The 23,301-nt window shown below is 30.6% G+C and overlaps 1 protein-coding gene across 1 annotated transcript in view; it reads left to right on the top strand.

Moving 5' to 3' along the window:
* LOC143921200 (voltage-dependent T-type calcium channel subunit alpha-1G-like) overlaps positions 1-23,301 on the top strand; it is a 182,652-nt gene that overhangs the window by 34,337 nt on the left and 125,014 nt on the right. Inside the window, exon 3 of the mRNA XM_077444390.1 lies at positions 5,367-6,028. Coding sequence (XP_077300516.1) covers positions 5,742-6,028 — 287 coding nt within the window. The 5' untranslated portion in view covers positions 5,367-5,741. The remainder of the gene's footprint in view (positions 1-5,366; positions 6,029-23,301) is intronic.

Genomic DNA, 23,301 nt, shown 5'->3' with positions numbered 1-23,301 from the left:
CCCAAATCTAACCAGCAGTGGCGAGGACACGAACCTATGACCTCAGTGATGCTAAATATATACGCTATCACTAAGCCAAACTGCTGGCCAAACTTATGTAGGTAGTAGATCCCTAAACTAAACTTGCTTGCTATATATGTATGTTCATATGTAGTATATACAAAATATAGCTAAATTTCACAAGAGCAATCTGAGATTGTTCAAATTCTTCTGCATTTTAATGACATCTTGTAAACTACAGTACATTATGACACTCACAGTTTGAGAATCGGCACGGTTAATGGATAAGCTCTACAATAGGGACGACGACAATAGACTACGAATATGAATACGTCTCGTCGTCGTAACCAGTGCGGGAAAATTGTGGGTTTTCCCTTTTCCTCTCCCTCGCTGACGAGAAAAGCGTCAGCGAGAGATAAAGTTTGCGAATTATTATTTTCTCGACTGGGCCGTTACCGTTTTCGCGTCGAAAAGATTTTTCCAGCCCGAAGGCTGTTCCGAAGTATATCTATTGAATTTCCCAGCATCCACTCTCTTTTTCTATGTTCCCGGCGAATATATGAACGTACGAAGGCCCAAACGGTAGAAATTTTATTGTATTACTTACTATTCGTGCCAAAAGTGTCTGTATATGAATTCGTTCCTTCATTGCTTAAATAACTCTTAAGTGCTTAAATAAAATATTAATTCATTGAAAGTTTGGTTTCTATTTATATTCAAGATGAAGAAAGTTTCGTTGGGGACTGAAATATATCAAACAAAAATTCTGTATTAAATAACATATCTTCATACGTACATATGTATGTACATGTCACCTGTGACATGTTTATGTGACACTTATGTGACATGTTTCAAAAAGTTTTACGTATAAAAAGAAACATTATGAGAAGGTTTATGTGATAATATATTTCGATGTCTGTTTTGAAATTAAATATTTGCATTATAGAAAAATTACATTTTTATTTACAGAGTATAAATCAAAATTTTACTCTTTTAGGTTTTTATTTTTCTTAAATCTTCTCTTAGTACTTTAATCAAAATCAGGGTCGTAATCTACAAAAGTCAGTGTCGATTTTCATAGCTATAAACCTATCATAACTTATTCGAATTCGTTTTTAAAACTCTTTCAAACCATGGTGAAGTTTGGATTTTAGAACTTTATCAAAATTTATTGACCGATAAAATAATATAAGCGAAAAATTCTATTAGAAACATGACAATTTTTTGCCTATATTATTCTTTTAGAGACATGTCACCTTTAGTACATGATTTCAGTTTTTCTACATATTTATATGTAAAAAAAAATTCGGATGTCACCAACCCATAACTTTATCTATGTATTTGAGGAATATAAGGTCACAAAAAATTCGATAATTAAACATACATACTCTTTCACAAATACCGGTTATGAGAGGAAAACTTACACAAGACAAAAGTTCTATTTCGGGTTGTCGGATTTTGTTCGAAATTTTTTTATTACTTAAAATCACTAATTCACATTAAATATTTAGAAAATAAAAATAATTTAAAAGGTCAAAATAAAATAATGAAATATTGTTTAAAAAAAAGTACTACTTCGGTTTACGAATTCTGACCAAAACTTTACCAATTCTTAGTTAGAATACAAAGAATACAAATATAAATTTTCAGATTGATACGTTCAGGGGTGTAGGAAGAATCGTGGTCACAATATTTTTGACTTTTCTTTGAGAAAAAAATTCCACTTCCGGTTTATGAAATTTAGAGATTTTTTTATTTTCTAAAAAACATCAAACAAAATTTTTTTTGTGAAGAACATACATATTTAAGGGTTCGAAAAGAATAGTGGGAGAAAAATCGAACAAGAGTAAACTACCAATTCCGATTGACGGATGCTTACCAAATTTTATACATAACTATGTAGTTATTAATCACAAAACTTCATCTATTGTTACTACGTACATAGATGAAGTAATAATATATTTGTGTTAACAATATTGAAATATCTAGTGAATGAGTTTCAATTAGGTAGCGTTTATCGAACCCTTAAATCGTTACTTTAACTAGTTCTTATTTTAATGTTTGTATTATTGATACAATTTATTGAGAATATACTATGCATCACATTGTCAGTCTAATATTCTTAATGTCCTATTGTTTCAAAAACCCATTTCGCAATACAGCATAATAAATTCAACTCGAAATAATATATAACCCGCAAATATGACGTAATAAATTCAAAGCGTAATAAAATCACGGAATGATCGTCATCAGCCGAGTGTCGCTGAAGTTATTTAATTATACATAAATATAATTCCGATACGTTTCGTATGAATGTTTAAATATGTTTCGTGAAATTATCTGGAACTTTTGAAGCCGCTCGTCAAAGCAAACTTCGCCGAGGATACAACTTGCGCATTACCGTCAGACGCGAGAATATTTAATCTTCGCAAATAAATGAAATATTCAAAGCAATTTCACTTCACACATACGTAAAAACCTATTGTGTAAAGCTAAAACTAATACAAAATTTATATCGAATATTATCTGTAGCTAATTTTGAGACAGCCACGCAAGTATTCGATACTTTTATCTTCTTTGAATCCAATGCGATTTATTTGTATTCAAAAATCGGAGCAAACATATAAATATAAAGTGAGCTTACTAAAATTTCAAATTTTCACATTTAATTTAATATTAATTAATATTAATTAACTTTGGAGTATTGATCACCTACGCTATTCACTAGAAATTTTGGTACAACGCACAGATGAATAAGGTGGTGTTAGAAATATCATAATAATATTAAAATAATAATGAAAGCCTTGTAAAACTGTTTTACTATATTACCACTGCTGAAATATTTTTATTTCAATAAAAATCATTATATTTATTATATAAGTATATATATATATATATATATATATATATATATATATACTTATAAAATAAATATAATGATTTTTATTGATAAAATATATATATATATATATATATATATATATATATATATATATATATATATATATATATATATATATATATATGTATATATATATATTTTTTTTTTTTTTGATTTTTAAATGCTTTTTATTATTACGAAATTATGTTCACAATACACCTTTTATCTATTTTAATAGCTACTGATCTACTGATCATTTTCTATTTTACAATTTTAATTTAATTTTGTTAGTAATCATAGTATTATATTATTCTAACGTTGATGTATAGTATAATAAGAAAAAGAGCTCAAAAACGTATAAATTTATTGTATAAGTATATATGTCAATACCATAAAATAATGCCTATTAAAATTTATATCATAATATTTTAGTTAACTTTCCATTATTTCTGCAATAGATTAAATCTTCATTATAATAACGAAATGCTACAATAGTATGTATGTAAATAAAAAAAAATGAATGCTTCATTTATTTTGTTCGCGTTTTATGTGATAAATGCACTGGAATTGTATAAATTTGAGTGCTCTACGCTTTTCCGTGATGCGATTTTTTTGCAAAAATTCAAACTGTATTGTTTGTTAAATATAGAAAAATCGCGCATGCGTATTTCCTTTTCATGTTTATATATACATACATAAAAGAATTATTATTTTAGAGAGCGAACGCGCGCCGGTGCCGGAGCTCTCTGTAAACAGAATATTAATGCGCCACAAATGGCCGGGGATGAATTTTTAATGGAAAATTTTATTGGCCGCATATTTTTATGGTAATATAATTTCTGACACGAATTATTTCGAACGCGCGAATGAAAAAAAAACGCGGATGAATTAAAGGAAAATCCGCGAAAAGCGACCGTTGCCTGTTCGGATTAACACAATCAAACATGCGACACGATTGTTAACAATAGAACGTTGTTCAACTCAAAAGCGTAACGTGTACGGCTAATTATTTTATTAATTAGATTGACTTTCTATTGTGTACAAATGCTGCAGACAGTAGTGAATAATAAATACCATATAAGTAGAAAACATGCGTAACAAACATATTGTATATTTATATGCATGTAAGTAGCTTCTGAAATAATATGAAAAATTTTCTTTTTACATCTTATTTTATATTCTGTTGAATAATATCATGGAAATATAATAGTTTTTGTGGGTATATCTGGTCGAAACAAATATAAATATATTCAATTGAAATTCCAAGATTTATTCATTAATAATTTATACTTGTGTGCTTTTTTTCTTGATCAATTGTATTTTTTTAATCGTTTCTCATTTTTCAATATAAATATTTCGAAGACCGAGCTCCATACGTAAAAACTGTTTGAATATTTTAGAACGATTTATTTACTTTCGAAATCGAATGGATTTATTTATATGAATTCATTTATTTTCAAATTCGATATTAATTCATTTATTTTCAACATTTTTTCTCGTTACACATCAGATACGCACAGGAAACATGTACATTTATATGCTTTTAATTATAATTAAATCATTCGTTTTCATATTTTGCATGTGCGAATTTATTGTTTGTACATACATACATAAATATGTATGTACATATTTATATTAATTACATAGTCAAATTAAATTATAAAATACATACATATATCATAGTAGTGAGCTACACTGACAAATAATTCCTTCCATCATGGACTTGTTTCATATATTTTAATGAGGGTAAATAACTAATACCCCCCCCCCCATATACTTTTTTTTTATTTTGTCCTAGTTAATAATGTTAACAATAATTAAATAATGGCATAGAGATAAATTTTCAATTTTTTTCAATAAACCATATGAATGATAATATATACATAGGTACATACATATGTGACCATACATATATGATAGTATATGTACAGAGCAGTGGCGTGCGATGAAAATCTCTCTGTTTTTGTCGAGGTTTTACAAGGTAACTCGGTATGACGTCACCTAGTCCCTTTGTACCCTGCTCGTGCACACTTAAGTGTGGCTGTGCGACAAAAACAGGTAGATTGTAACAGCTCGTCACTGGTACAGATAGATATCAAGTACAAGCTACGATATACATACGTATTATAAGTGTGTAAATATGTGTATTTACTAAATTCAATCCCGATTTAATTACCACCTGAAGAATTCCATTATCGACCATCAAATAAGTAAAAATCAATTCGCTGTTATTACGTATCTATAAAATTTTATTGTAAATGTGTCTGCTTTTTTACATTCGTAATTCCGCATACATATTATATTATTGTATTTGCGGCGCATTGCGCATATAAAATTTAACGACCGATATCAATAAATAAACGCGCATTAGCTCTCATTTCATATATGAATATGTACATATGTAAATGTACATGTGTAAATTTGAATCTACATACTTATATATTTTTTACATTTAGCTAATCATTTATTTTTTGCATTGTTTCAGGGCTGTCTACTGGCGTCACGCAAGAAACGATACTGAAAAAATCGATACATCTAAAACGAGTAAAACATCACACCCAAGATGAGCCGAGGTTCACTCGTTTCGATCTCTAGTGACGAGTATAAAACACAAGTAATACTAAAAGACTTAATTAAATAATAGTAATATTAAAAAAAAGTTGTTGAGATGCATCGATGAGTGTGAATCCGTTCGATTTTTAATTTTCGGTTAGTTGTTTTTTTTGTTTCACGTATCTCCCCTTTCTTTCTCTATCTCTCGTCTAAATTTCCGCGCTTTATATTTTCAAGTGAATTATACATAAGTGGTGTTTTTAAATTATATGTATTCAATAAGTGTTAAATAAATAAATAAAGTGCCATGTCGTCGTATTACGGGTACAAGAGCGGCACGCCTGGCGTATTGGGCTCCAGTCCAGGACTCAATTCGGGTCTCGGGCTCGGCAATGGATCCGCGTCCGGATCCGGGTCCGGTTCGGGATCCGGGTCCGGCTCTGTCGGTTCTTCCGACTCGGACGGACAAGATTCGGAGTCTACGGGAAGCAGTGGACCAGTTCTACCTTATCCTGGATTCGCTGAAGTGGCGCTTAGGTACCTGACGCAGGAGTCACGGCCTAGGAATTGGTGCTTGATGCTGATCACGAATCCATATCCTTTTTCAATGTACGTTCGATGTTTCGAGAATGCGAGGTAAGATGCACGCTTTGTTTCCGATTCTCGCGTTGCACACAACCGGTCTATTTTTGTGTCCATTATCCTACTTTTGCTATCGCCGCCATTTTGCAACTCTGTCTGAGTACCCCTTCGCTAATGGCGTACTCGTTTACGTTTAGATACGAACGATACTTATCCAGAGAGTTCGCACATATACGTACATAAGTATGTATATATTATACATAATTTTAACCGTTGGTACTTCAGACATATTGTAGTCGATTCTTAGAAATCAGTATTGGAATATAAGTATTTTTTTTTTTTTTTGTAGAATGTTCGTAGAAGTAATTCAAAATAACACGTGTGTATGTGAATTTCTCAGTTAATTAAACATTATCAAATACATACATATATTTACTATAATTAATATCAAATGAATTTGAGAATCTGTATTTTTTATCGCAGGTTCCGTGATACCAAATTCTATTATAAAAGCAATTTCTTTCAGAAGTAAGATAACTTTGAAATTATAATTGATGAATTTCAAACTGAGTTACAGTATCTAGAATTTTCTTCAGTTTAATTCCGAATACATATTCATAGTTGGTATAAGCCTGTAAGTAATACTATACCGACTACGGTATAGTATTACTTATCAAATCCTAATCACCAACCGTCATGATTTGAATATGTTGTAATATTACGTTTTATTTATTGAATAAAAACTTAAAATCATAATGAAGCCGTATACTGATGAAAAGCTAAATTTTAAATGTCTTTTTAATACATACATATGTACATATGTACAAGTAAAAGTATGCGGTGCGCTCCGTTCTACCGACTTGAAATTTCTCGAGACTCGTTTTCTCGATTTTTCGTTTGCTTCAACAGGATTTTGTATGTAGACATATTGCATACAAAAATGTTTTTTGTATACATTGTACAAAAAAGATTTTTTATACAATACACAAACATATTTTTTGTTTACATGTACATACGTACATATGTAATACCTATAATATACGAGACATATCGTGACAACTCATATATTTTAAATTATTAAAAAAACATTTAACAATCAATTCTTACTATATTTTTTTGATAGTTAACGTTTATCTCGTATTTTTTATCTCCTTCAGAATCCGCCAGTGAAAAAACGTCTGATTTTCAAGTATTGACACGAATGTTAACTCATTGTTACACAAATACAAATTCATATGTACACATATAAACTTCTCACAACTAGATACGTAGTATATTGACATAGACCTTTTTAGAACGAAGCCTCATATGTACATATGTATGTATAATATTACTCGTACTGATATTTTCCGGTACTAATATGCATTTGATATAAATTCGTATGTATTATATTAAGATATCATTTTATGTACGCATAACACAGCATGCGTATGAATGTACATACATATACATACATACATTCACAAGCTTAGTTTATAATCCTTATAGGACATTAGTTGGGGATAGTTCAATAACATTGCGAGTAGATTCTCTCTCTTTGTGCGCGCTTTTGATAATTGCAAATTTCGAAAGGTTTAATCCAGGTATTTCGTAATTTGAACAGGCATTTGTGGCGCATTTAAGCGATTTCGAATTAAAGTCGACCCGGAATATTCGAGTTAACGCCGCAAAAAGCACACGTACGCGCTCGCTTTAATTGGCAAACTTCACAAAAACGGGAAAATTCAACCAAATATACGAAAAAATACAGTATGCGTATTTATTAATGTATGTACGTGTTTACGGAAAATATTATTTTATTCGAAAATGTGGAAATTTTTGGTTATTGTTGCTAATTAAACATCTCTAATTAAACAAACCGCTCTCAGTGGTTTGCTAAGAGAGCACAAACCACGATGGAAATTTAAATCGTTACTCCAACTTGTGAATCTCATGAATCCATATTTGATCAAAAATAATTAAAAAGTACGATAAAAATAATGAAAGTGATCCACTTGAATTATTAATTCAATTATTATTCAACTAACCTAACATAAGCAAACGATCCCGTCAATTAAATAATTAATTAGTTTCCAATCAATAGTATACAATTTTTTTTGTATGCCCATGGCTAATATAAATTTAATTAAAGAATACATACACAATATAAAGTATTTTATAGTTTCTGAATATTTGCTAATTTTTGCGTTGCCCTCTCTATTGACTAACCATAAACGATCGCAATAAATCAATTCCAGCCGCACATATAAAATATTAATATTTACCACACACGGAATACACTCTTTTACGATAATTATTAATATTTTATATTATTTATATAGGTGAAATAAGCGAGCGACTTTTATTATTATGAAGAAGATAAAAACAGCGAATATAGTTTACGTCAGCCCATATATGAAATACGAGTCGAACTTGTGTAAATATTTCACACGTACATATAAATATGGACGCTGTTTGTCTTGTCTTTTTTTATTTTTTATTCATTGTTTACAAAAGTATACCAAAATCTCGTTGAATGATCAAAAATGATATAAGATTTTTAATAGAGAGATGTATGTATGTATGTATGTATGTGCAATATTAAAATATGATATTACCATAGGAATCAGTAGGTGAAGCGGAACCGGCTGATTTACTGTTCACAACCACTATATACCCGTATGGCCGGCTTGCAAATAAAATGCCGGATCACTCTTGCTTCTGGCCATCCGCCAAATCAGACGCCATAAAATATTGTTTTAGCGCCATGTTGGCTCCCATTGAGACGCCGAGTCGGCCGCCATTTTGTCCGATTTTCCGACCGGTTCGAAAAACGCCGCGTACATATTTAATAACGACGTGAACCGGTTTCGCTACCGTGAAGGTATGTAGACGAAATGAATTTTATGATGCGAGGAAAAGCGCGTCGCTTTTTTTATTTTGTTTTGTTTTCTTTTTCTGTTTGTCCTCGAGTATATGTACATATAGTATTACTACTCTGTTGGAGTTTTACGAATTCATTCTTTTTTATGTATAAGAATCTCATTTCTCATTATATGTACATAAAAATTTATATATTAGTGTGATATGTACCTTAAAAACTATACATATATGTATATATTTCCGAATCAATTATTACACTAAATGATTCAGCGTTTGAAATTTGGCATTATGTATGTATGTATGTATGTGTAATTCGGTGTAGTTCGCATCAGTTGATGACCTACACAAAGGTAAATATAAATTTGTTCGTATTAAATAATTAATCAGACGGAATTTATCAGAAATTTTCAGAAGTTGTAGTAAAATATGTGTAAAACGCCACAAAAATATCCAAATATGTCAGTTAAAATACATAAATGGAATATTTCAATTTTATTTGGAATGTTAAATAAGTATATTTTAGAAAGATAAATAATTACCGACATAATGCGCTAATTATTGGTTAATACGTAAATACCAGTAAACTTTTTGCTTAATCTTTTGTAATACATTTTTGATGTAATGAACTATGTAGATCGATCGATTGTGTCAATTTTTTTCTCTCTCGAAGAAATGTGTACATATATATGAATATGTACATACATATATGTATATCTGTATGAACAGTGAATAATCTGTATGAACAGTGTTCGAGTTATGTGCGTGCTAGATACGTTCAGTTTTCTCGTATTAATAGGTGCGTTTGTTTGCTTGCAAAACTCATTGAATTTTGGTCAGAAATGCTAGCTAACGTGTATAAATAATGCATCAAAGAGTTTTCCGGGAAACGTATACTGACGCGTGCAGAAAATATTACACATATTTTCGTATGTGAATGAATACAAATAGTTTCATTCGGTGAAAACGTTTAAAGCAAACCCTGAACCTTCAACTTGTTTTAGAGCACTTTTGATTCGATCGAATTAACATAATCGTGCGCCTTTTTATATTATATATGTCTATTAAATGCAGCCATAAAATTATATAAAACGCTACCGGAAACAAAATATTCGACGATCCCAATTATAATAAGCGTTCCGCTCTCGGATAAGGCGTAACGCGTTATCAAATTACCTACCCGCCGAATCCGCTTGTAAAACGCCCCGAAGGCGCTTTTACCTTTCGAAAATAATATTATATTAAATGAAAAACACAAAAAAAGCTTAAAAGATAGGTGTATATTCATCGTAATATCATAATAAAATGTGATAGCTTAGATATATGTACATACATATGTAAATATATCTAATTTATATTTATGTACATACTTAGACGACAATAATAATTGTGATTAACGAGTTTCGAACTATCGTAAGTGGCGCCGTATAAATTTCATGTGTTGTTTGTGATTAATGCTCGTCTAAAATAAAAATAATAATGATAGTAAATACCAAATTTATTATACGATTTATCAATTTGCCAATAGGTTGATATTTATTGGCATTGAAATGAAAAACAGTTATTTGGAGCGGAAATATTCAAAATCCTAACCTAAATAACTTTTATCTGTCACTGCAGGAGTTTCAAATTTTTTTGATTTTTAAATGCTTTTTATTATTACAAAATTATGTTCACAATACATAATCACAATACTTTTATCTATTTTAATAGCTACTGATCTACTGATCATTTTCTGTTTTACAATTTTAATTTAATTTATTTAGTAATCATAGTATTATATTATTCTAATGTTAATGTACAGCATAATAGGAAAAAGAGCTCAAAAACCTATTTACAAATCTTTCAGGAGTTTCAAATAATTTCGAGGAAGAAGACTGAATACTGGTAAATATTTCAAGTTGAAAAAGTTCAATTGTTTTTCAACTACTACCTAACTGAGAAACGCCTGGCGTTTCGGCTATCTTATTCAAAAGTTAGCAATTCACTATATGAGAAACGTCATGCTCAATTATAGGTAAGACGTCATGGTTGAAATAGAGCATGATTTTGTGCAATTATGTACATACATACTATGTATGTACATATGTACTCGCAGATTCACTATTATATTTAGAATATCGGCTACACCTGTTACAGTCACCGTGCAATTGAAAATGTTCGTTCACATCATAGAAAAACAAAACTTTGTAGACTATCTGTCTATCTCCACTTTAAATCAACTGTGATCATTTTAAATCAACACATGACGGCATATCGAAAATAATAAGTTTATGGTAAGGTTAATGAAAATGCTAGTCTATAAATATGCACAGGTAAAAGTGGATTGGCAACGTTTGATGGCAAATCACCGACTCGGATAAATAGTTGTGAATGGTATGTACATAGTTAGGTTTCGCAGTCAACCGACCGAAGTTTTTACCCAGATTTTAGTGGCCGCTTTTAATTTGAGCATTGGTAGTTCTGGTATGCACGGTCATCAACTGAGTGTTGGGCTAATTGAGACCGTGTATAGCGAAGCTCGTGGTCTGTAATACAATTGGGCAGTGCGGTCGTGGGCAAACATGACCCGTATGCTACCACCCATACAAACATTACGATGTCGGCACATTGCATATAAAGTATGTATGTACATATGTATGTGTGCGTGTGTGCCTATACTGTAAATATTATAAATTCTCTGCTTTGGTGTTTTCTGAACGGGGGCTTTCGGGTTGATTATGTTTTTCGTATATGTATGTATGTACATACATAGTTATCATTTTGGATGAGTGCTCTTTGACTTTTCTATATTGATTTCCTGATTTTTCTATAATACATGTTGTATTTTTTCAGTTTCAACTATGTTTTGATTTTTGATTTTGAAATGATTTTTAATTGTTTATAAACATGTTCACAATATGGACATACATAATTATAATAGTTGCTGATCGAGTGAACGTATTTACAATTCTTACGCATATTTTATTTCTCGAAAAAAAAAATTCAAAATTTTATTGCATAATATTTGTTTCAAATATGTAAGAATTTAGCAACAATTTGTGAATAGATAACAATTTGTGAATAGTGAGTGTTTTTACTGCCTATTTTTTTTTTCTTGAGTTTAAGGGATTTCTTTATTTTTCAATTTCTATGTTTTTAATTTCTTAAATTTATTTCAATTTGTATTTTTCAAATTGGTCAAAAATTATGATAAAAAAAATAATCTTTAATATTTTTGGAGAACCAACTAACTTTTATGAATTTTTATTTTTATTGCAATTTATTCTTATTATTTTTTAAATAGAGGTGTACGCTTATGCTGAATGTAATTATTAATTCATGTATTATATTTCGTCTTAAAAAAAATTCAAAGAATAAATTTCATTTTGAAATTGTACCTGTATTCAAACGATAGCGGATAGAGTATCAAATGTAATAATTATTTCCAACCGACATATTCAATTAGTTTGGATCATCCAACCAATCCAACAGTCAAATTTACATAGGTAGTACATTTATATATATCCATATTTGAAATGAAAAAAATATGTACTTAAAAATATGCATGACCATCCAATTTCATAAACCACTAATTAATCTATAAATGACAGGTTAAATTTTTTTATATGTACATATGTATATACGAAAAAAGAAAAGATAAATATGAAGGACCCTATAAAACACGCCATATTATTGTCAATTTATTTTATAATATAATACAAATTTGTATTGAACATTATTATTGCTACAAAACAGACAGGACGTCGTACCAGCTTTCAGTTTAATCATACACTGTGTTTCAATTTGTATTCCCATACAATACAAAGCGGGTCATATTGTCCCCGTATATATATATATATATATATATATATGTACATACATACATATATGTACGTATATATTTATTGCGAATAAACTCACCGACATGCAATAAATTGTATTCAACGATCGGGTTTCGACGTCTGCCGACCAAACCAGCGGACTATCGAAAATCGAAAGGGGGGAAAACTTTAAAGCCACCTCGGCGTCCGTCGCTTTTCTTCCCGCGAAATTTTCACCCCCGCCGCCAAACTGTTGCTTCGCATTCGGGGAAAATAGGGAGAGCGAGGATGTAAATGCCCCATCCAGGCACAACAGGTAGCCCGAAAAAGGAAACCGACGGGAAAACTTTATCCTTTTATTGTATGTCTCGCTGCTACGTGTCCTGAAACTGCGTACCGAGATTATACGCCCGCTCGTTTCGCTTTCCCCCCCCTTCCTCTCCCCTCATCTCCCTTGTTTGCACACCCGCACACGCTTACATGTGTTTTATATATGCATGTATGTATGTGTGTGTATGCGTATCTGTAAAGTTTCAGGCTCGTTGTTCGCTTTTGCCCTCGTGTAATACGACAATAACGTAAAATTTTGCACAAGCTCTCTCTCCTCTCTCTTTTGAATATAATGTCTCGTAACGGTGTAATGCGTTTCGCATGGTATTCGAAAAAAAATTAATTTTCGTTAGGCAAATTTTCTTTTAATATATATATATTTTTTGCGTAACTTTTGGGCCTGTTATTTTTTTCTGATTTAATTTTAATTTGATTGTTCGTGTTGCGACTTTTTAATGTATTATTTTTTGCTTTGCAGAACATATTACATTTTTCTGTCGCGAAATTACTTATCATTTGTAAGCATATGTACATACAATGTACATACATTTTATTCACGACATGTTCAAGTGAAAAATAATGAATACACATTCAAACTTGAGAGATCTTTAATAAATAAATAAAAACGTATGTATATATTTATAAAAGGGAATATACATATATGTATATAAATACATATATTAATAGGAATTTATTGACCATGTGAACATTGTCTTCATATTTCATGTTGAAATATGTATAATTTGCATGCAAATAGTATACTACACATAGTATATCATAATTAATTAAATTCATTGTAAGCAATAAATGTTTATTTATTCATTTAAATTTGTCCGTTTATACACAGTCCAAAACTTTATTTGTACATTTACATGTATATTTTCAATTAAAATTGTTTATTAATCGTAACCACATTCAATGTTATATTCGCAAAATATTTGTGTAGGATTGAACTAACTACTCCCGCTTGTGCTATTAAACCCATATTTAAAATTCAATGTATTATTACTATCCATAGAATACACTCTCAATACAATTTATGTTTTATTGAAAAATCAAATAAACGCATCATAGAATTTGTTTTAGTTTATATTTCATTTTACATTGATTATAAGTTTTCCCACAAAAAATAACTTTTCGGGTTATCTAAGTTATCAAATTAGTTTCATAATATAAATAATAAATTTAGGTTATAAAACAAGAATATAAAAACTTTCTCTTTGTTTTTTTTTTATTTCTCATTTTATTAGCTGGTTTGGGATTTATGACTCGAAAATATGTATTTAATATTCGAAACTATTCAAAATAATAACCAAGTATTTGTTTGTATCAAAAACATTGAATATTTTATTTTTATAAAGATGCATATGTAGTATGTACATAGATACATACATACATATATACAACACTTTATCATGGTTGATACATACGTATACTTGTATGTACATACATAAGTTCATAAAAATTCGGTAAATATTACACTCAAGTTATTTATACGTTGTCCGAATGGATATTACCGTATATACTTTTTGTTGGCGTGATTTGGCCCGTGAAACCGAAATTCTTATTTAACGTTGCGTAAAAATGTATAAAAATTCTATTGTGGTCGATCCTTATTCATACAATAGAATTTTGACTATTTTTTCCCCGTCGTTTTTTCCTTTTTCATTTCGATATTTTATTATATATATATATATACATATATAATATTGGAGGTACATACACATATATAATACATAAACATTATATTGAATAATGAAATGGGAGGGTAGGATCTTTCGGTCGGAAAAATGTGTCGTTTTAGTGCCCTGCTTTTCTTCGCAAATTAATTTATCTAATATATAAAGACATTCACAGTTCAGTTATTACGCACAGATCGATCAAAACATCATTTCCGGTTCGACGAACGAAACATTCGTCATCGACGCGAGCTTTTTAGCTTTCTCTGGAAGCTTTCAGGCACTGAATTCGCATGGCTTGAATTGTGAAAGGACTTAAATTAGAGACAATGGAATTCGTATGAAATATTCCGAAAGCTTGAACTAATATTTCAATCAATGATGTAATTCTATTCATATTAAAAACTCCAAGGTCACATTTTAAATTTAATTAATTAAATGTTGGCTCACATTAAAGAGAAAAATATTTTCGTAGTGAATTTCTGAGAAAATGTTTTGAAAAAAACTTCCTTATCAACTTTTTGATGAGACGGAATATATTGAAAATATTTTTTTTTTTGAAAAATTATTAATTTATTTATGATTAAAATTCAATCAAAAGTTGAAACATATATGTACGTACATATTTATAATATATAAAAATTGTCTACTGCTCTTTAAATAAAATACTGAAAGAGTATTATTACATTATGTGTTCAATTTTCACCTATGAGTGTTGTGATGGTCCGGTTCGAAGAGAAAGTCAATTTTGCCTAATGACGTTTTTTTTTTTCGGAACGTGTCCATACATATCTACATACGTATACTGACTGAATATGTAATATTTCATAATACGTCCTGGTAAAAAAATTGTGATAGAGATAAATGAAGACAGAAGAGGCGAAATATTATGATTTTCCTCTCTTTCCCCACCACTCTCTGGAAAATATAATATATTACAAAATTTGAGCGGAAAATTTTTAATAACGCTACGCGTGATCATTAATGAAATAATGTTCCCGAGAATTTTTTCGAGTGAAAGTATTTTAATATAATATTTATAACAGTGCTTAGTGTTCAAACAGCATATTATGTAATATTTACATACATGTACATACATACATACATACATATATACAAACATATTAGAGCTTTTAAATTATTCGATTGCAATGACTTACTTATAATGCTGTACTGTTATCCGGTGGGTTTCCGGATGTATGTTCAAAATTTATAATTTCCTGAAACCTTTTTTTTTTAATGTTTTCATGAATAAAATTTTGATTGTCAGCAATTTGTTTTTGGATTTTTTGGTATTAGAATTTTCTTAAAAAAAGATATATAATATATTTATGTACGTAATTTATGCAAATTAAAAGGCGTAGACATAGAGAGCACTTGCAAAAAAGCGCTAGCACGCCTGATCTATGGGATGCGGTGCATCCGCTCTAAAATCGGCAGACAAATTGAACGACAGATTAACGGACGGCTGCTTTAAATGCAATTATCATCTTCTCGAATGATATATTGCACATCAGATGACGGGTAACCTTTCGATGTGCACAGATTCAATTATTAAAATGGTAATTAATAAAATTGAGTTGGATCTTTCAGGCGAGTTTAATAAGGCAAGATTCGATAAGTTCAGAGTCTTGCCTTATTAAACTCGCCAGAAAGATCCAACTCAATTTTAATAATTGCATCTGTTCACATCGAAAGGTTACTCGTCAATCTATCATTCGAGAAAACGAGAATTACGTTTAAAGCTGCCGTTCTGTTAATCTGGCGATTTTAGAGCGGATGCACCAAACCCGATCTATGCTATGGCCAAAAATCACTCCCCTGAAGTGTTTTCAGTGATATTTTATCCTTGTATTGACATAGATTTGACAGTGATTGATAAAAGTGATTCCCATATTTGAAAAAAAAAATAAGGAGAAATAATAAGATCGATGTATTAACAATTAACCGAAGAAACGCTTTTCCCAGCTAGAAATTACGGGCACGTGCATGGCGTACGATTCAGTGTGTTTGCGCCTTAATAGTAGCGTGTTCTTTGCTTTAGGGAATCTGGATCTAAAACGTTTTCTTGTTTATTTATTAACCCCGAAAATACGTTCGTATGTTCATACTTGTCCATACCCACCCAAAATACACAAATTGGTGATAAATTGTACCCAATGAAAAACGCGTCGAGTATCATGATAAACAGGTTGCCAGGGATTTATTGTATATATTATATATACCCAAGGCTTGAAATGGAAATTTTCCCGAATGAGAACGCTCGTTAATTTTAGTTCATTTTCAAAACATGATTTTGGTTGTTTTTATTGTACTTATTGTAATACATTATATTTAACTAGACATTTTATCATCTGAGGTAATAGGAAAAATTCGCGCCCGTATATAATTTAATTTTTTATTTTCAATACGTATTTCTTAATCAGAAATAATATATTATCCTTACTCAATATGTTCAAACCAGTCCAAAAGCATGCGCCCAATCAAGAATATGAGCTCAACGGGCCACTATTCGAAGAAGACTATCTCCTTCTTCATTTGATGAGTCAGAGTTTCTCAAATTAATCATTACTGATTTACTTGACAGGTTCGCTAAATTCAAGTTTTCTTATATATAGGCAATACGCAAGACTGAAAGATTTTTAAATTTAAAAAGGGGTATTGGATTTTTCCGATTTATCTTCGAACGGAAGGGTTAAAATATTCACACAACTTCCGGTATGGAAACAATCACAGATACGGCCAACTTCCAAGCACGCAACAAAATCATTCTGATGAGAACACGCCAGCTATTTTCAATTACATTTTGCGAGCACAGCATTTCGTGAACCGTATCATCAATAAATAACTACCATTAAATATTTATACATACGTACACTCTCAGTAGATAAATTACGGACAAAAGTTGAAAATAACACGAGACGAGTATAATTTAAGACAAAATGCACGTTTATAAATGCCCTCATCTCGTGCATACGAAGGATGCATCGCTGAATTCGCAACAAGGTCGAACTATTTCCGATCGGTCGGATAAAAACGGATCCAAATGCGCGGTCCATTATCGCAGATTCGTTATTGGTGATTATTGTGAATAGAGATCGGTTTTCGCGATCACTATGTGTGTAATTTCGGATAATGGCTTACGCTTGTTTTGCGCCAAATTGTATGTGGAGGGGTTTTTCGCGCATGATTGTTATTAAATTGTGTCGATAATGGCGCGATTTGAATGTTGGAATTAAATTTTGAACGTTAGAACATTTATTGCCGACTTGTCGTTAAACCCTTCTCGGCAGGGTGCTCGTGTGCAATATTTATGTACATATATATGTATGTATGTGTGAATGAACTGCTAGATGATTAAAATTTCAAAGGAGAAAACTTTGTTGCCTTTCGAGTGATGGGGGTTTGAAATTAATTAATTTATAGTAGTGGTTTAAGTACATTCTCGATATTTAATTTTTAAGTTGATAACTTTGTAGTTACTAATAGTGGTTTGAATATTTTAAATCAAAGTTTTATCATTGACTTACAAATAATCTGATATGCACTTTACAATGTAGGTATGTACTTATATGTTTGTCTGCTATGTCGATTCTTTACTCCCAACTTAAGCTGCGAAATTTAATAGACAAAATCTTATTACCCGAGACACGCATTTTGGGCATCTATTTTTGTGAATTTTATCATTTTCATTTTGCATTTTAGCGTTTTAGGGTATTAAAAATGTTCAATTTTAGCATCTATTTTCATGAAGAGTTTAATTTTAAATAATAAAAAATTTCGATGAATTTTAATATAATAAAATTTATTTACATTATATACAATTTAAAGAAAAAACAACAATTAAAAAGTAATAGAAAATTCAAAAATGTTTTGGAATTAAAATTAGAATGAAAAAAACATGAATATAAAAATACAAAGACAAAAAATATGAATATAAAAATATAATACCAATTAAAATTGGAGCAACTCAACATGGAGCATATTTCTATAGATTATTTTTTGAGATTTGTGCGACGATCGGTAACAATTATATTGTATTTACTAAAATACCTTTCAGCATCCACACTATTGACGGGACACCAAATAGATTTTAGAGCTGCACAACCAAACTCTTCATATTTAATTTTTGTTGCCATCAATAATAGCAATATATCCGGCGTGGGTTCACTTTTTATATTCTCTATTAATTGCCTAAAAAAGTGCTGATATCCTTCCAAACATTGAGCAATTAAAAAATGACAGGTTTCTAAAAAACAAAACTGTTTCTTTAACATTAATATTATATTTTGTACCTGCCACAGATGGATTGAATAGTTTACTCAATGTTTGGAGGAATAGATTTGTCTCATTTAGCCTTGAGTTGCAAATCTGGTTTTAAGACACTTTTTTGAGCAGCCTTTTGGATACACAGCTCCAACTGTCTTCTTTTGTTTACAGTAGTAGACAACAGCAGTTGCATGGTTTCGAAAGGAAAAACACCATCTATGGTATACTGCAAGCTCTGTTTTATCCCCTCAATTTCTTCACATAATAAATGGGCAAAGGGATAGGAAGATCCTTCTAAATTGTCTATTAATTTAATAAATTTTATGCAAATTTCACTTTTGTTTGTTATTTTAGCATCTATGCGCATATTTTACGAATTTAGCATGTATTCCGAATTTTAGCATCAATTAAGCATTAATAGCAAAATGCCCAAAATACGTGTCTCTACTTATTACATAAACAAGTCGGCGTCCTGGATAAGGAAAATCATCGGGACAACGCCGGGCAAGTGTGTTTATTCGCTATGTATTTCTACAATTTTCAATTGTTTAGAAAAACGTTGGACTTATATTATTATTTTCCTAAATTTCATTCATCCGAGAAGCGCCGGGCGTATCCCGAAAATACCCGGTTAGTTGTAATGTAAGCAATGACGCACTTTATAGAATTCCTATTGTATTAAACCAGAGGCCTCCGTAAGCCGAATGGTGATTTATTGTTGGCTTTATTAAACACATCAAGGCCGTCATCACTATCATCACCGATTTTATACGAAAACCGCGATATATTGTATAAGCAACATATTTAATATATAATATAATAATAAAATTTCCGTAAAATATATCTTTGATCTAATTTTACAAGCTGTATAGAACGAGGTGGTTTGTAAATTTTAATTGAAAACTTGAGCTACATGAAATAATGTATAATGTAATAAAATTTACATATACACGCATGAGTTCATTCAATTTACGTTAAGTAGATACTAAATTTATAATGTAATAATTTCACGATTGAATTTACAGAGCCACAAGGTATTTTTGAATTCAATTTAGACTCGATGGAAAAAGTTTTTTCGTACGTAAAATAGTGAAAAGAGACGCTATGCAGTGTCTCGTTTATTTTGTAATATATGTATGTATGTATGTTCATACACATGTCGCCGTTAAAGTCTAACAGTAATAGTCATCGTTCGGAGTTTTAAATTGAAAAAGTTTCTATAAAGCATGCATGCGTTTAAAAACTTTCAGTTTTGGTACTTTAAAAATATTTCCAACATATGAAATTTTTTACATTTGACTGATTGAATTTTGCTTTGTTTTTGTTTTTTTGAATAAATTTATATGGATTTATTTTAGCAGCTTATGGTTTTTGTATTGAATAATCTTTTGATTGTGTTTGACGGCTCGTATGAAATATTATAATGATTTTAGTACTTTATGTAGCTTTATGCGTTAAACGAAATAAATCCGATTATTTTAGACGAATTTTATTTAAATCTAGCATAATTATGTGAAGCTTATTTTATCAAGTCGAAATACTTTTACTTTATAAATTTATTTTATGATATATATATATATATATATATATATATATATATATATATATATATAAATATATATATATATATATATATATATATATATATATATATATATATATATATATATATATAATATATGTATTATTTTTAAAATATAATATTATGTTTGTATGAATCGAGTACATAAGTGAAGCTTCAAAGTGAAAATCATATGAATAGCAACATCGGCCAATGGAATTTTCGACAACAGTGCATCGGAGAATTTTCCAAGATCTATTTTTCAAATTTTACCCAGCGCTCGCTTTCCGAGTCTCGCTGTCGCCGTTCGGATGGCGAATTTCCCTCTCGGGGAAAAGCCACGCGAGGCGATTTTCCGAATTGAATAAAACGGTTTGAACATAAATCCTCCTTTGTATCGGCTTAGCGTTGTCCGCCGCATTGTTCTTAGCCCACCTTCTCCGTCTTCCATTCTTTGCGTTCATTTCATTTTTCAATCTTTGTTCGCTTTTCCGACGGTTTTCCAACTCTCGCTCTCACTCTCTCACGCATTCTGAAATCGGAGGTTGTATAATCCGTCTCGGTCTTTATATACTTCCACTTGTTTTCCTGGTGGTGCGCGGCGTGTTGTTTTTCAATTAGAAGCGAACGTAAATCTTTAACACGTCTCGACTTTGCAAAGCAACGCCGTACAAAATCATAACATAATTTTAATCAGTTCTACTACTGCTTGTTACAGACAACAAACTGCTCTCGTTTTATATTCAGCTTCAAATAGTTCTATTTTGCTTTAATTATATTTCTGTTTAAGATAACTGTCGCAAAGGCCGTTGTTTTGAAGTCATGTCTTAATTTCAAATGATCTTAGCTTAGTGTAAAATACACATTTGCATATAGATAATCGATCACTTTATTTGTTACAATAATTGTTTGCATTCAGTTCCGATAGTGAAAATATTAATAGTCTGTTGGATTTTTGCCTTAGCATTTAACTTTGTTGACACACATTTTTGGACTTAATATTAAACGATAGAAATATTGTACATAGATTGAAATTTCTCGCATCCGTTCCACGCGAAGGCGATCTGGTGCCAGGATTTGAACTCGAAATTCAATGTGTCCTTTTAAAGTGTGGCTTCTTTTAACCCCCAACGTCTCTCGGGTGATCCTCGCCCGTCACTCCTTTAATAGAATGATTGATGCGTGGGTCCGATGTTCGAATGATATTTTTCAATATTCTCCGCCAAATTCTTCTTTTTTCGTGGGCGTTTAATAATGTGGCATTGTGTCCCGAATCGGAGTTTCAAATATTTTATATTATGTGCATGGAAAATAAAAATGTTATGAAAGCGGCTTAGATTAGGAAAATCAGAATGTAGCTCTAACACGTTTTAGTATTTTTGAATTGTATTTGGTTTGATTATATATAAGGTTCATTCCATACATGTCATTTTTTTCATAGTAATATAATGTTTTTGGGGGTGAAATGAAACATTTTTCAAGTTTTGCCGTATTATCTAGAGCCCTATCAGAATATACGACATTTATCTTTATTGATATTTATTACGAGCTAACATGTTTTTAAAGGTTTTTCCGATATTTTTATGGCGCCTGTGGGATGTGAGTGAAAAATTTTGATTTTTGGACATATTTTCCTGAATGCTATATCGGGCGAATGGAAAAACTTTTTTATTCGAAAACTTATAACGAGCCTCTCGATTGAAAATTCATTTTCTAATTCAACTAACACACTTATTCTTTGTATAGGGAAAAGTAGAAAACTTATACTTAAACTTCATACATATTTATCTAAAAAAAAGTAATGTAAATCTTTTTTTCTTTTAATTTCAAAGTGTTACATTTTATACTATCTTTTGTCTCTGTTAATGCATTTACCTGAAAAATTTAAACAATAAGTTATCATACCGATGGGTTGGTGCACAGATATTGTATGTCCATTTTTTTTAATTTGTATCGAATTTTAAGTTTGTAGATACTGGAATAATTCAGGTTTTCCCTTTCAAGGTAATTAATTTATACCACACAAATAACATGGCTTGTTGCACACAATATCTGTGCAACAAGCCATCTACATGTCATTTTTAAATAGTACCTAATAGTAAAAATGCTATTAAGACTACTTGTATGTATCTATATGTAAAAAAATAATTATATTTTGTTAAAATTAGTTGCACGGTTCAAAAATTGAATTTATTTTATTTGTTTAGTGCTTTTATTAACGCACATAAATTCAAAACCATATAAAATAAAATTATAATAAATGAATATTTTACGTGCTGTAATTAAAATCAACGTATGAACTATTATATAAAGCATAACATCCTTTCGTTTGATTAATCTATTAACAGCGCTGTAACCTGACGTTGTAGCTCGGCAAGCTTTTCCATCACACAAAAGCGACTTTTCCCCACTTTATTACCGCAATGTCGGATAAACTAACGTCCAACTAGGAAAATTGATCGCGTACACTACCATTACTCTTACAAAAGTTTCGAGTTTTGAACTCTTGACCCGGACCTCTCTTTTACTTGTTTATTCTTTAAGAGAAAGTGAAAAGCCTTGGACGAAAGTATCCCCCGTGAAAAAAGCACAGTATCGGCTTTGGCATTGTTCCAAAAGAAGATGAAAAAAAATGCCGCGATACCATCTCGCACATCCTCCATAATAAATATTTCCGCAAATTCGAATCCTCGAAAAACACGCTCGTAATTCATCCGGCTCGTTCCGATTGCTGCGCAATAATAGCGGCGCGTCAGCGAAAAGGTTAAATCGACCGAAAGGTTA

This window comes from Arctopsyche grandis, chromosome 13 (assembly GCF_051622035.1).
Source record: "Arctopsyche grandis isolate Sample6627 chromosome 13, ASM5162203v2, whole genome shotgun sequence".
NCBI classification, from domain to species: Eukaryota; Metazoa; Arthropoda; class Insecta; order Trichoptera; family Hydropsychidae; genus Arctopsyche; species Arctopsyche grandis.
The sequence above is the reverse complement of the archived record's forward strand: the minus strand, read 5'-3'. Positions and strand labels throughout refer to the sequence as shown.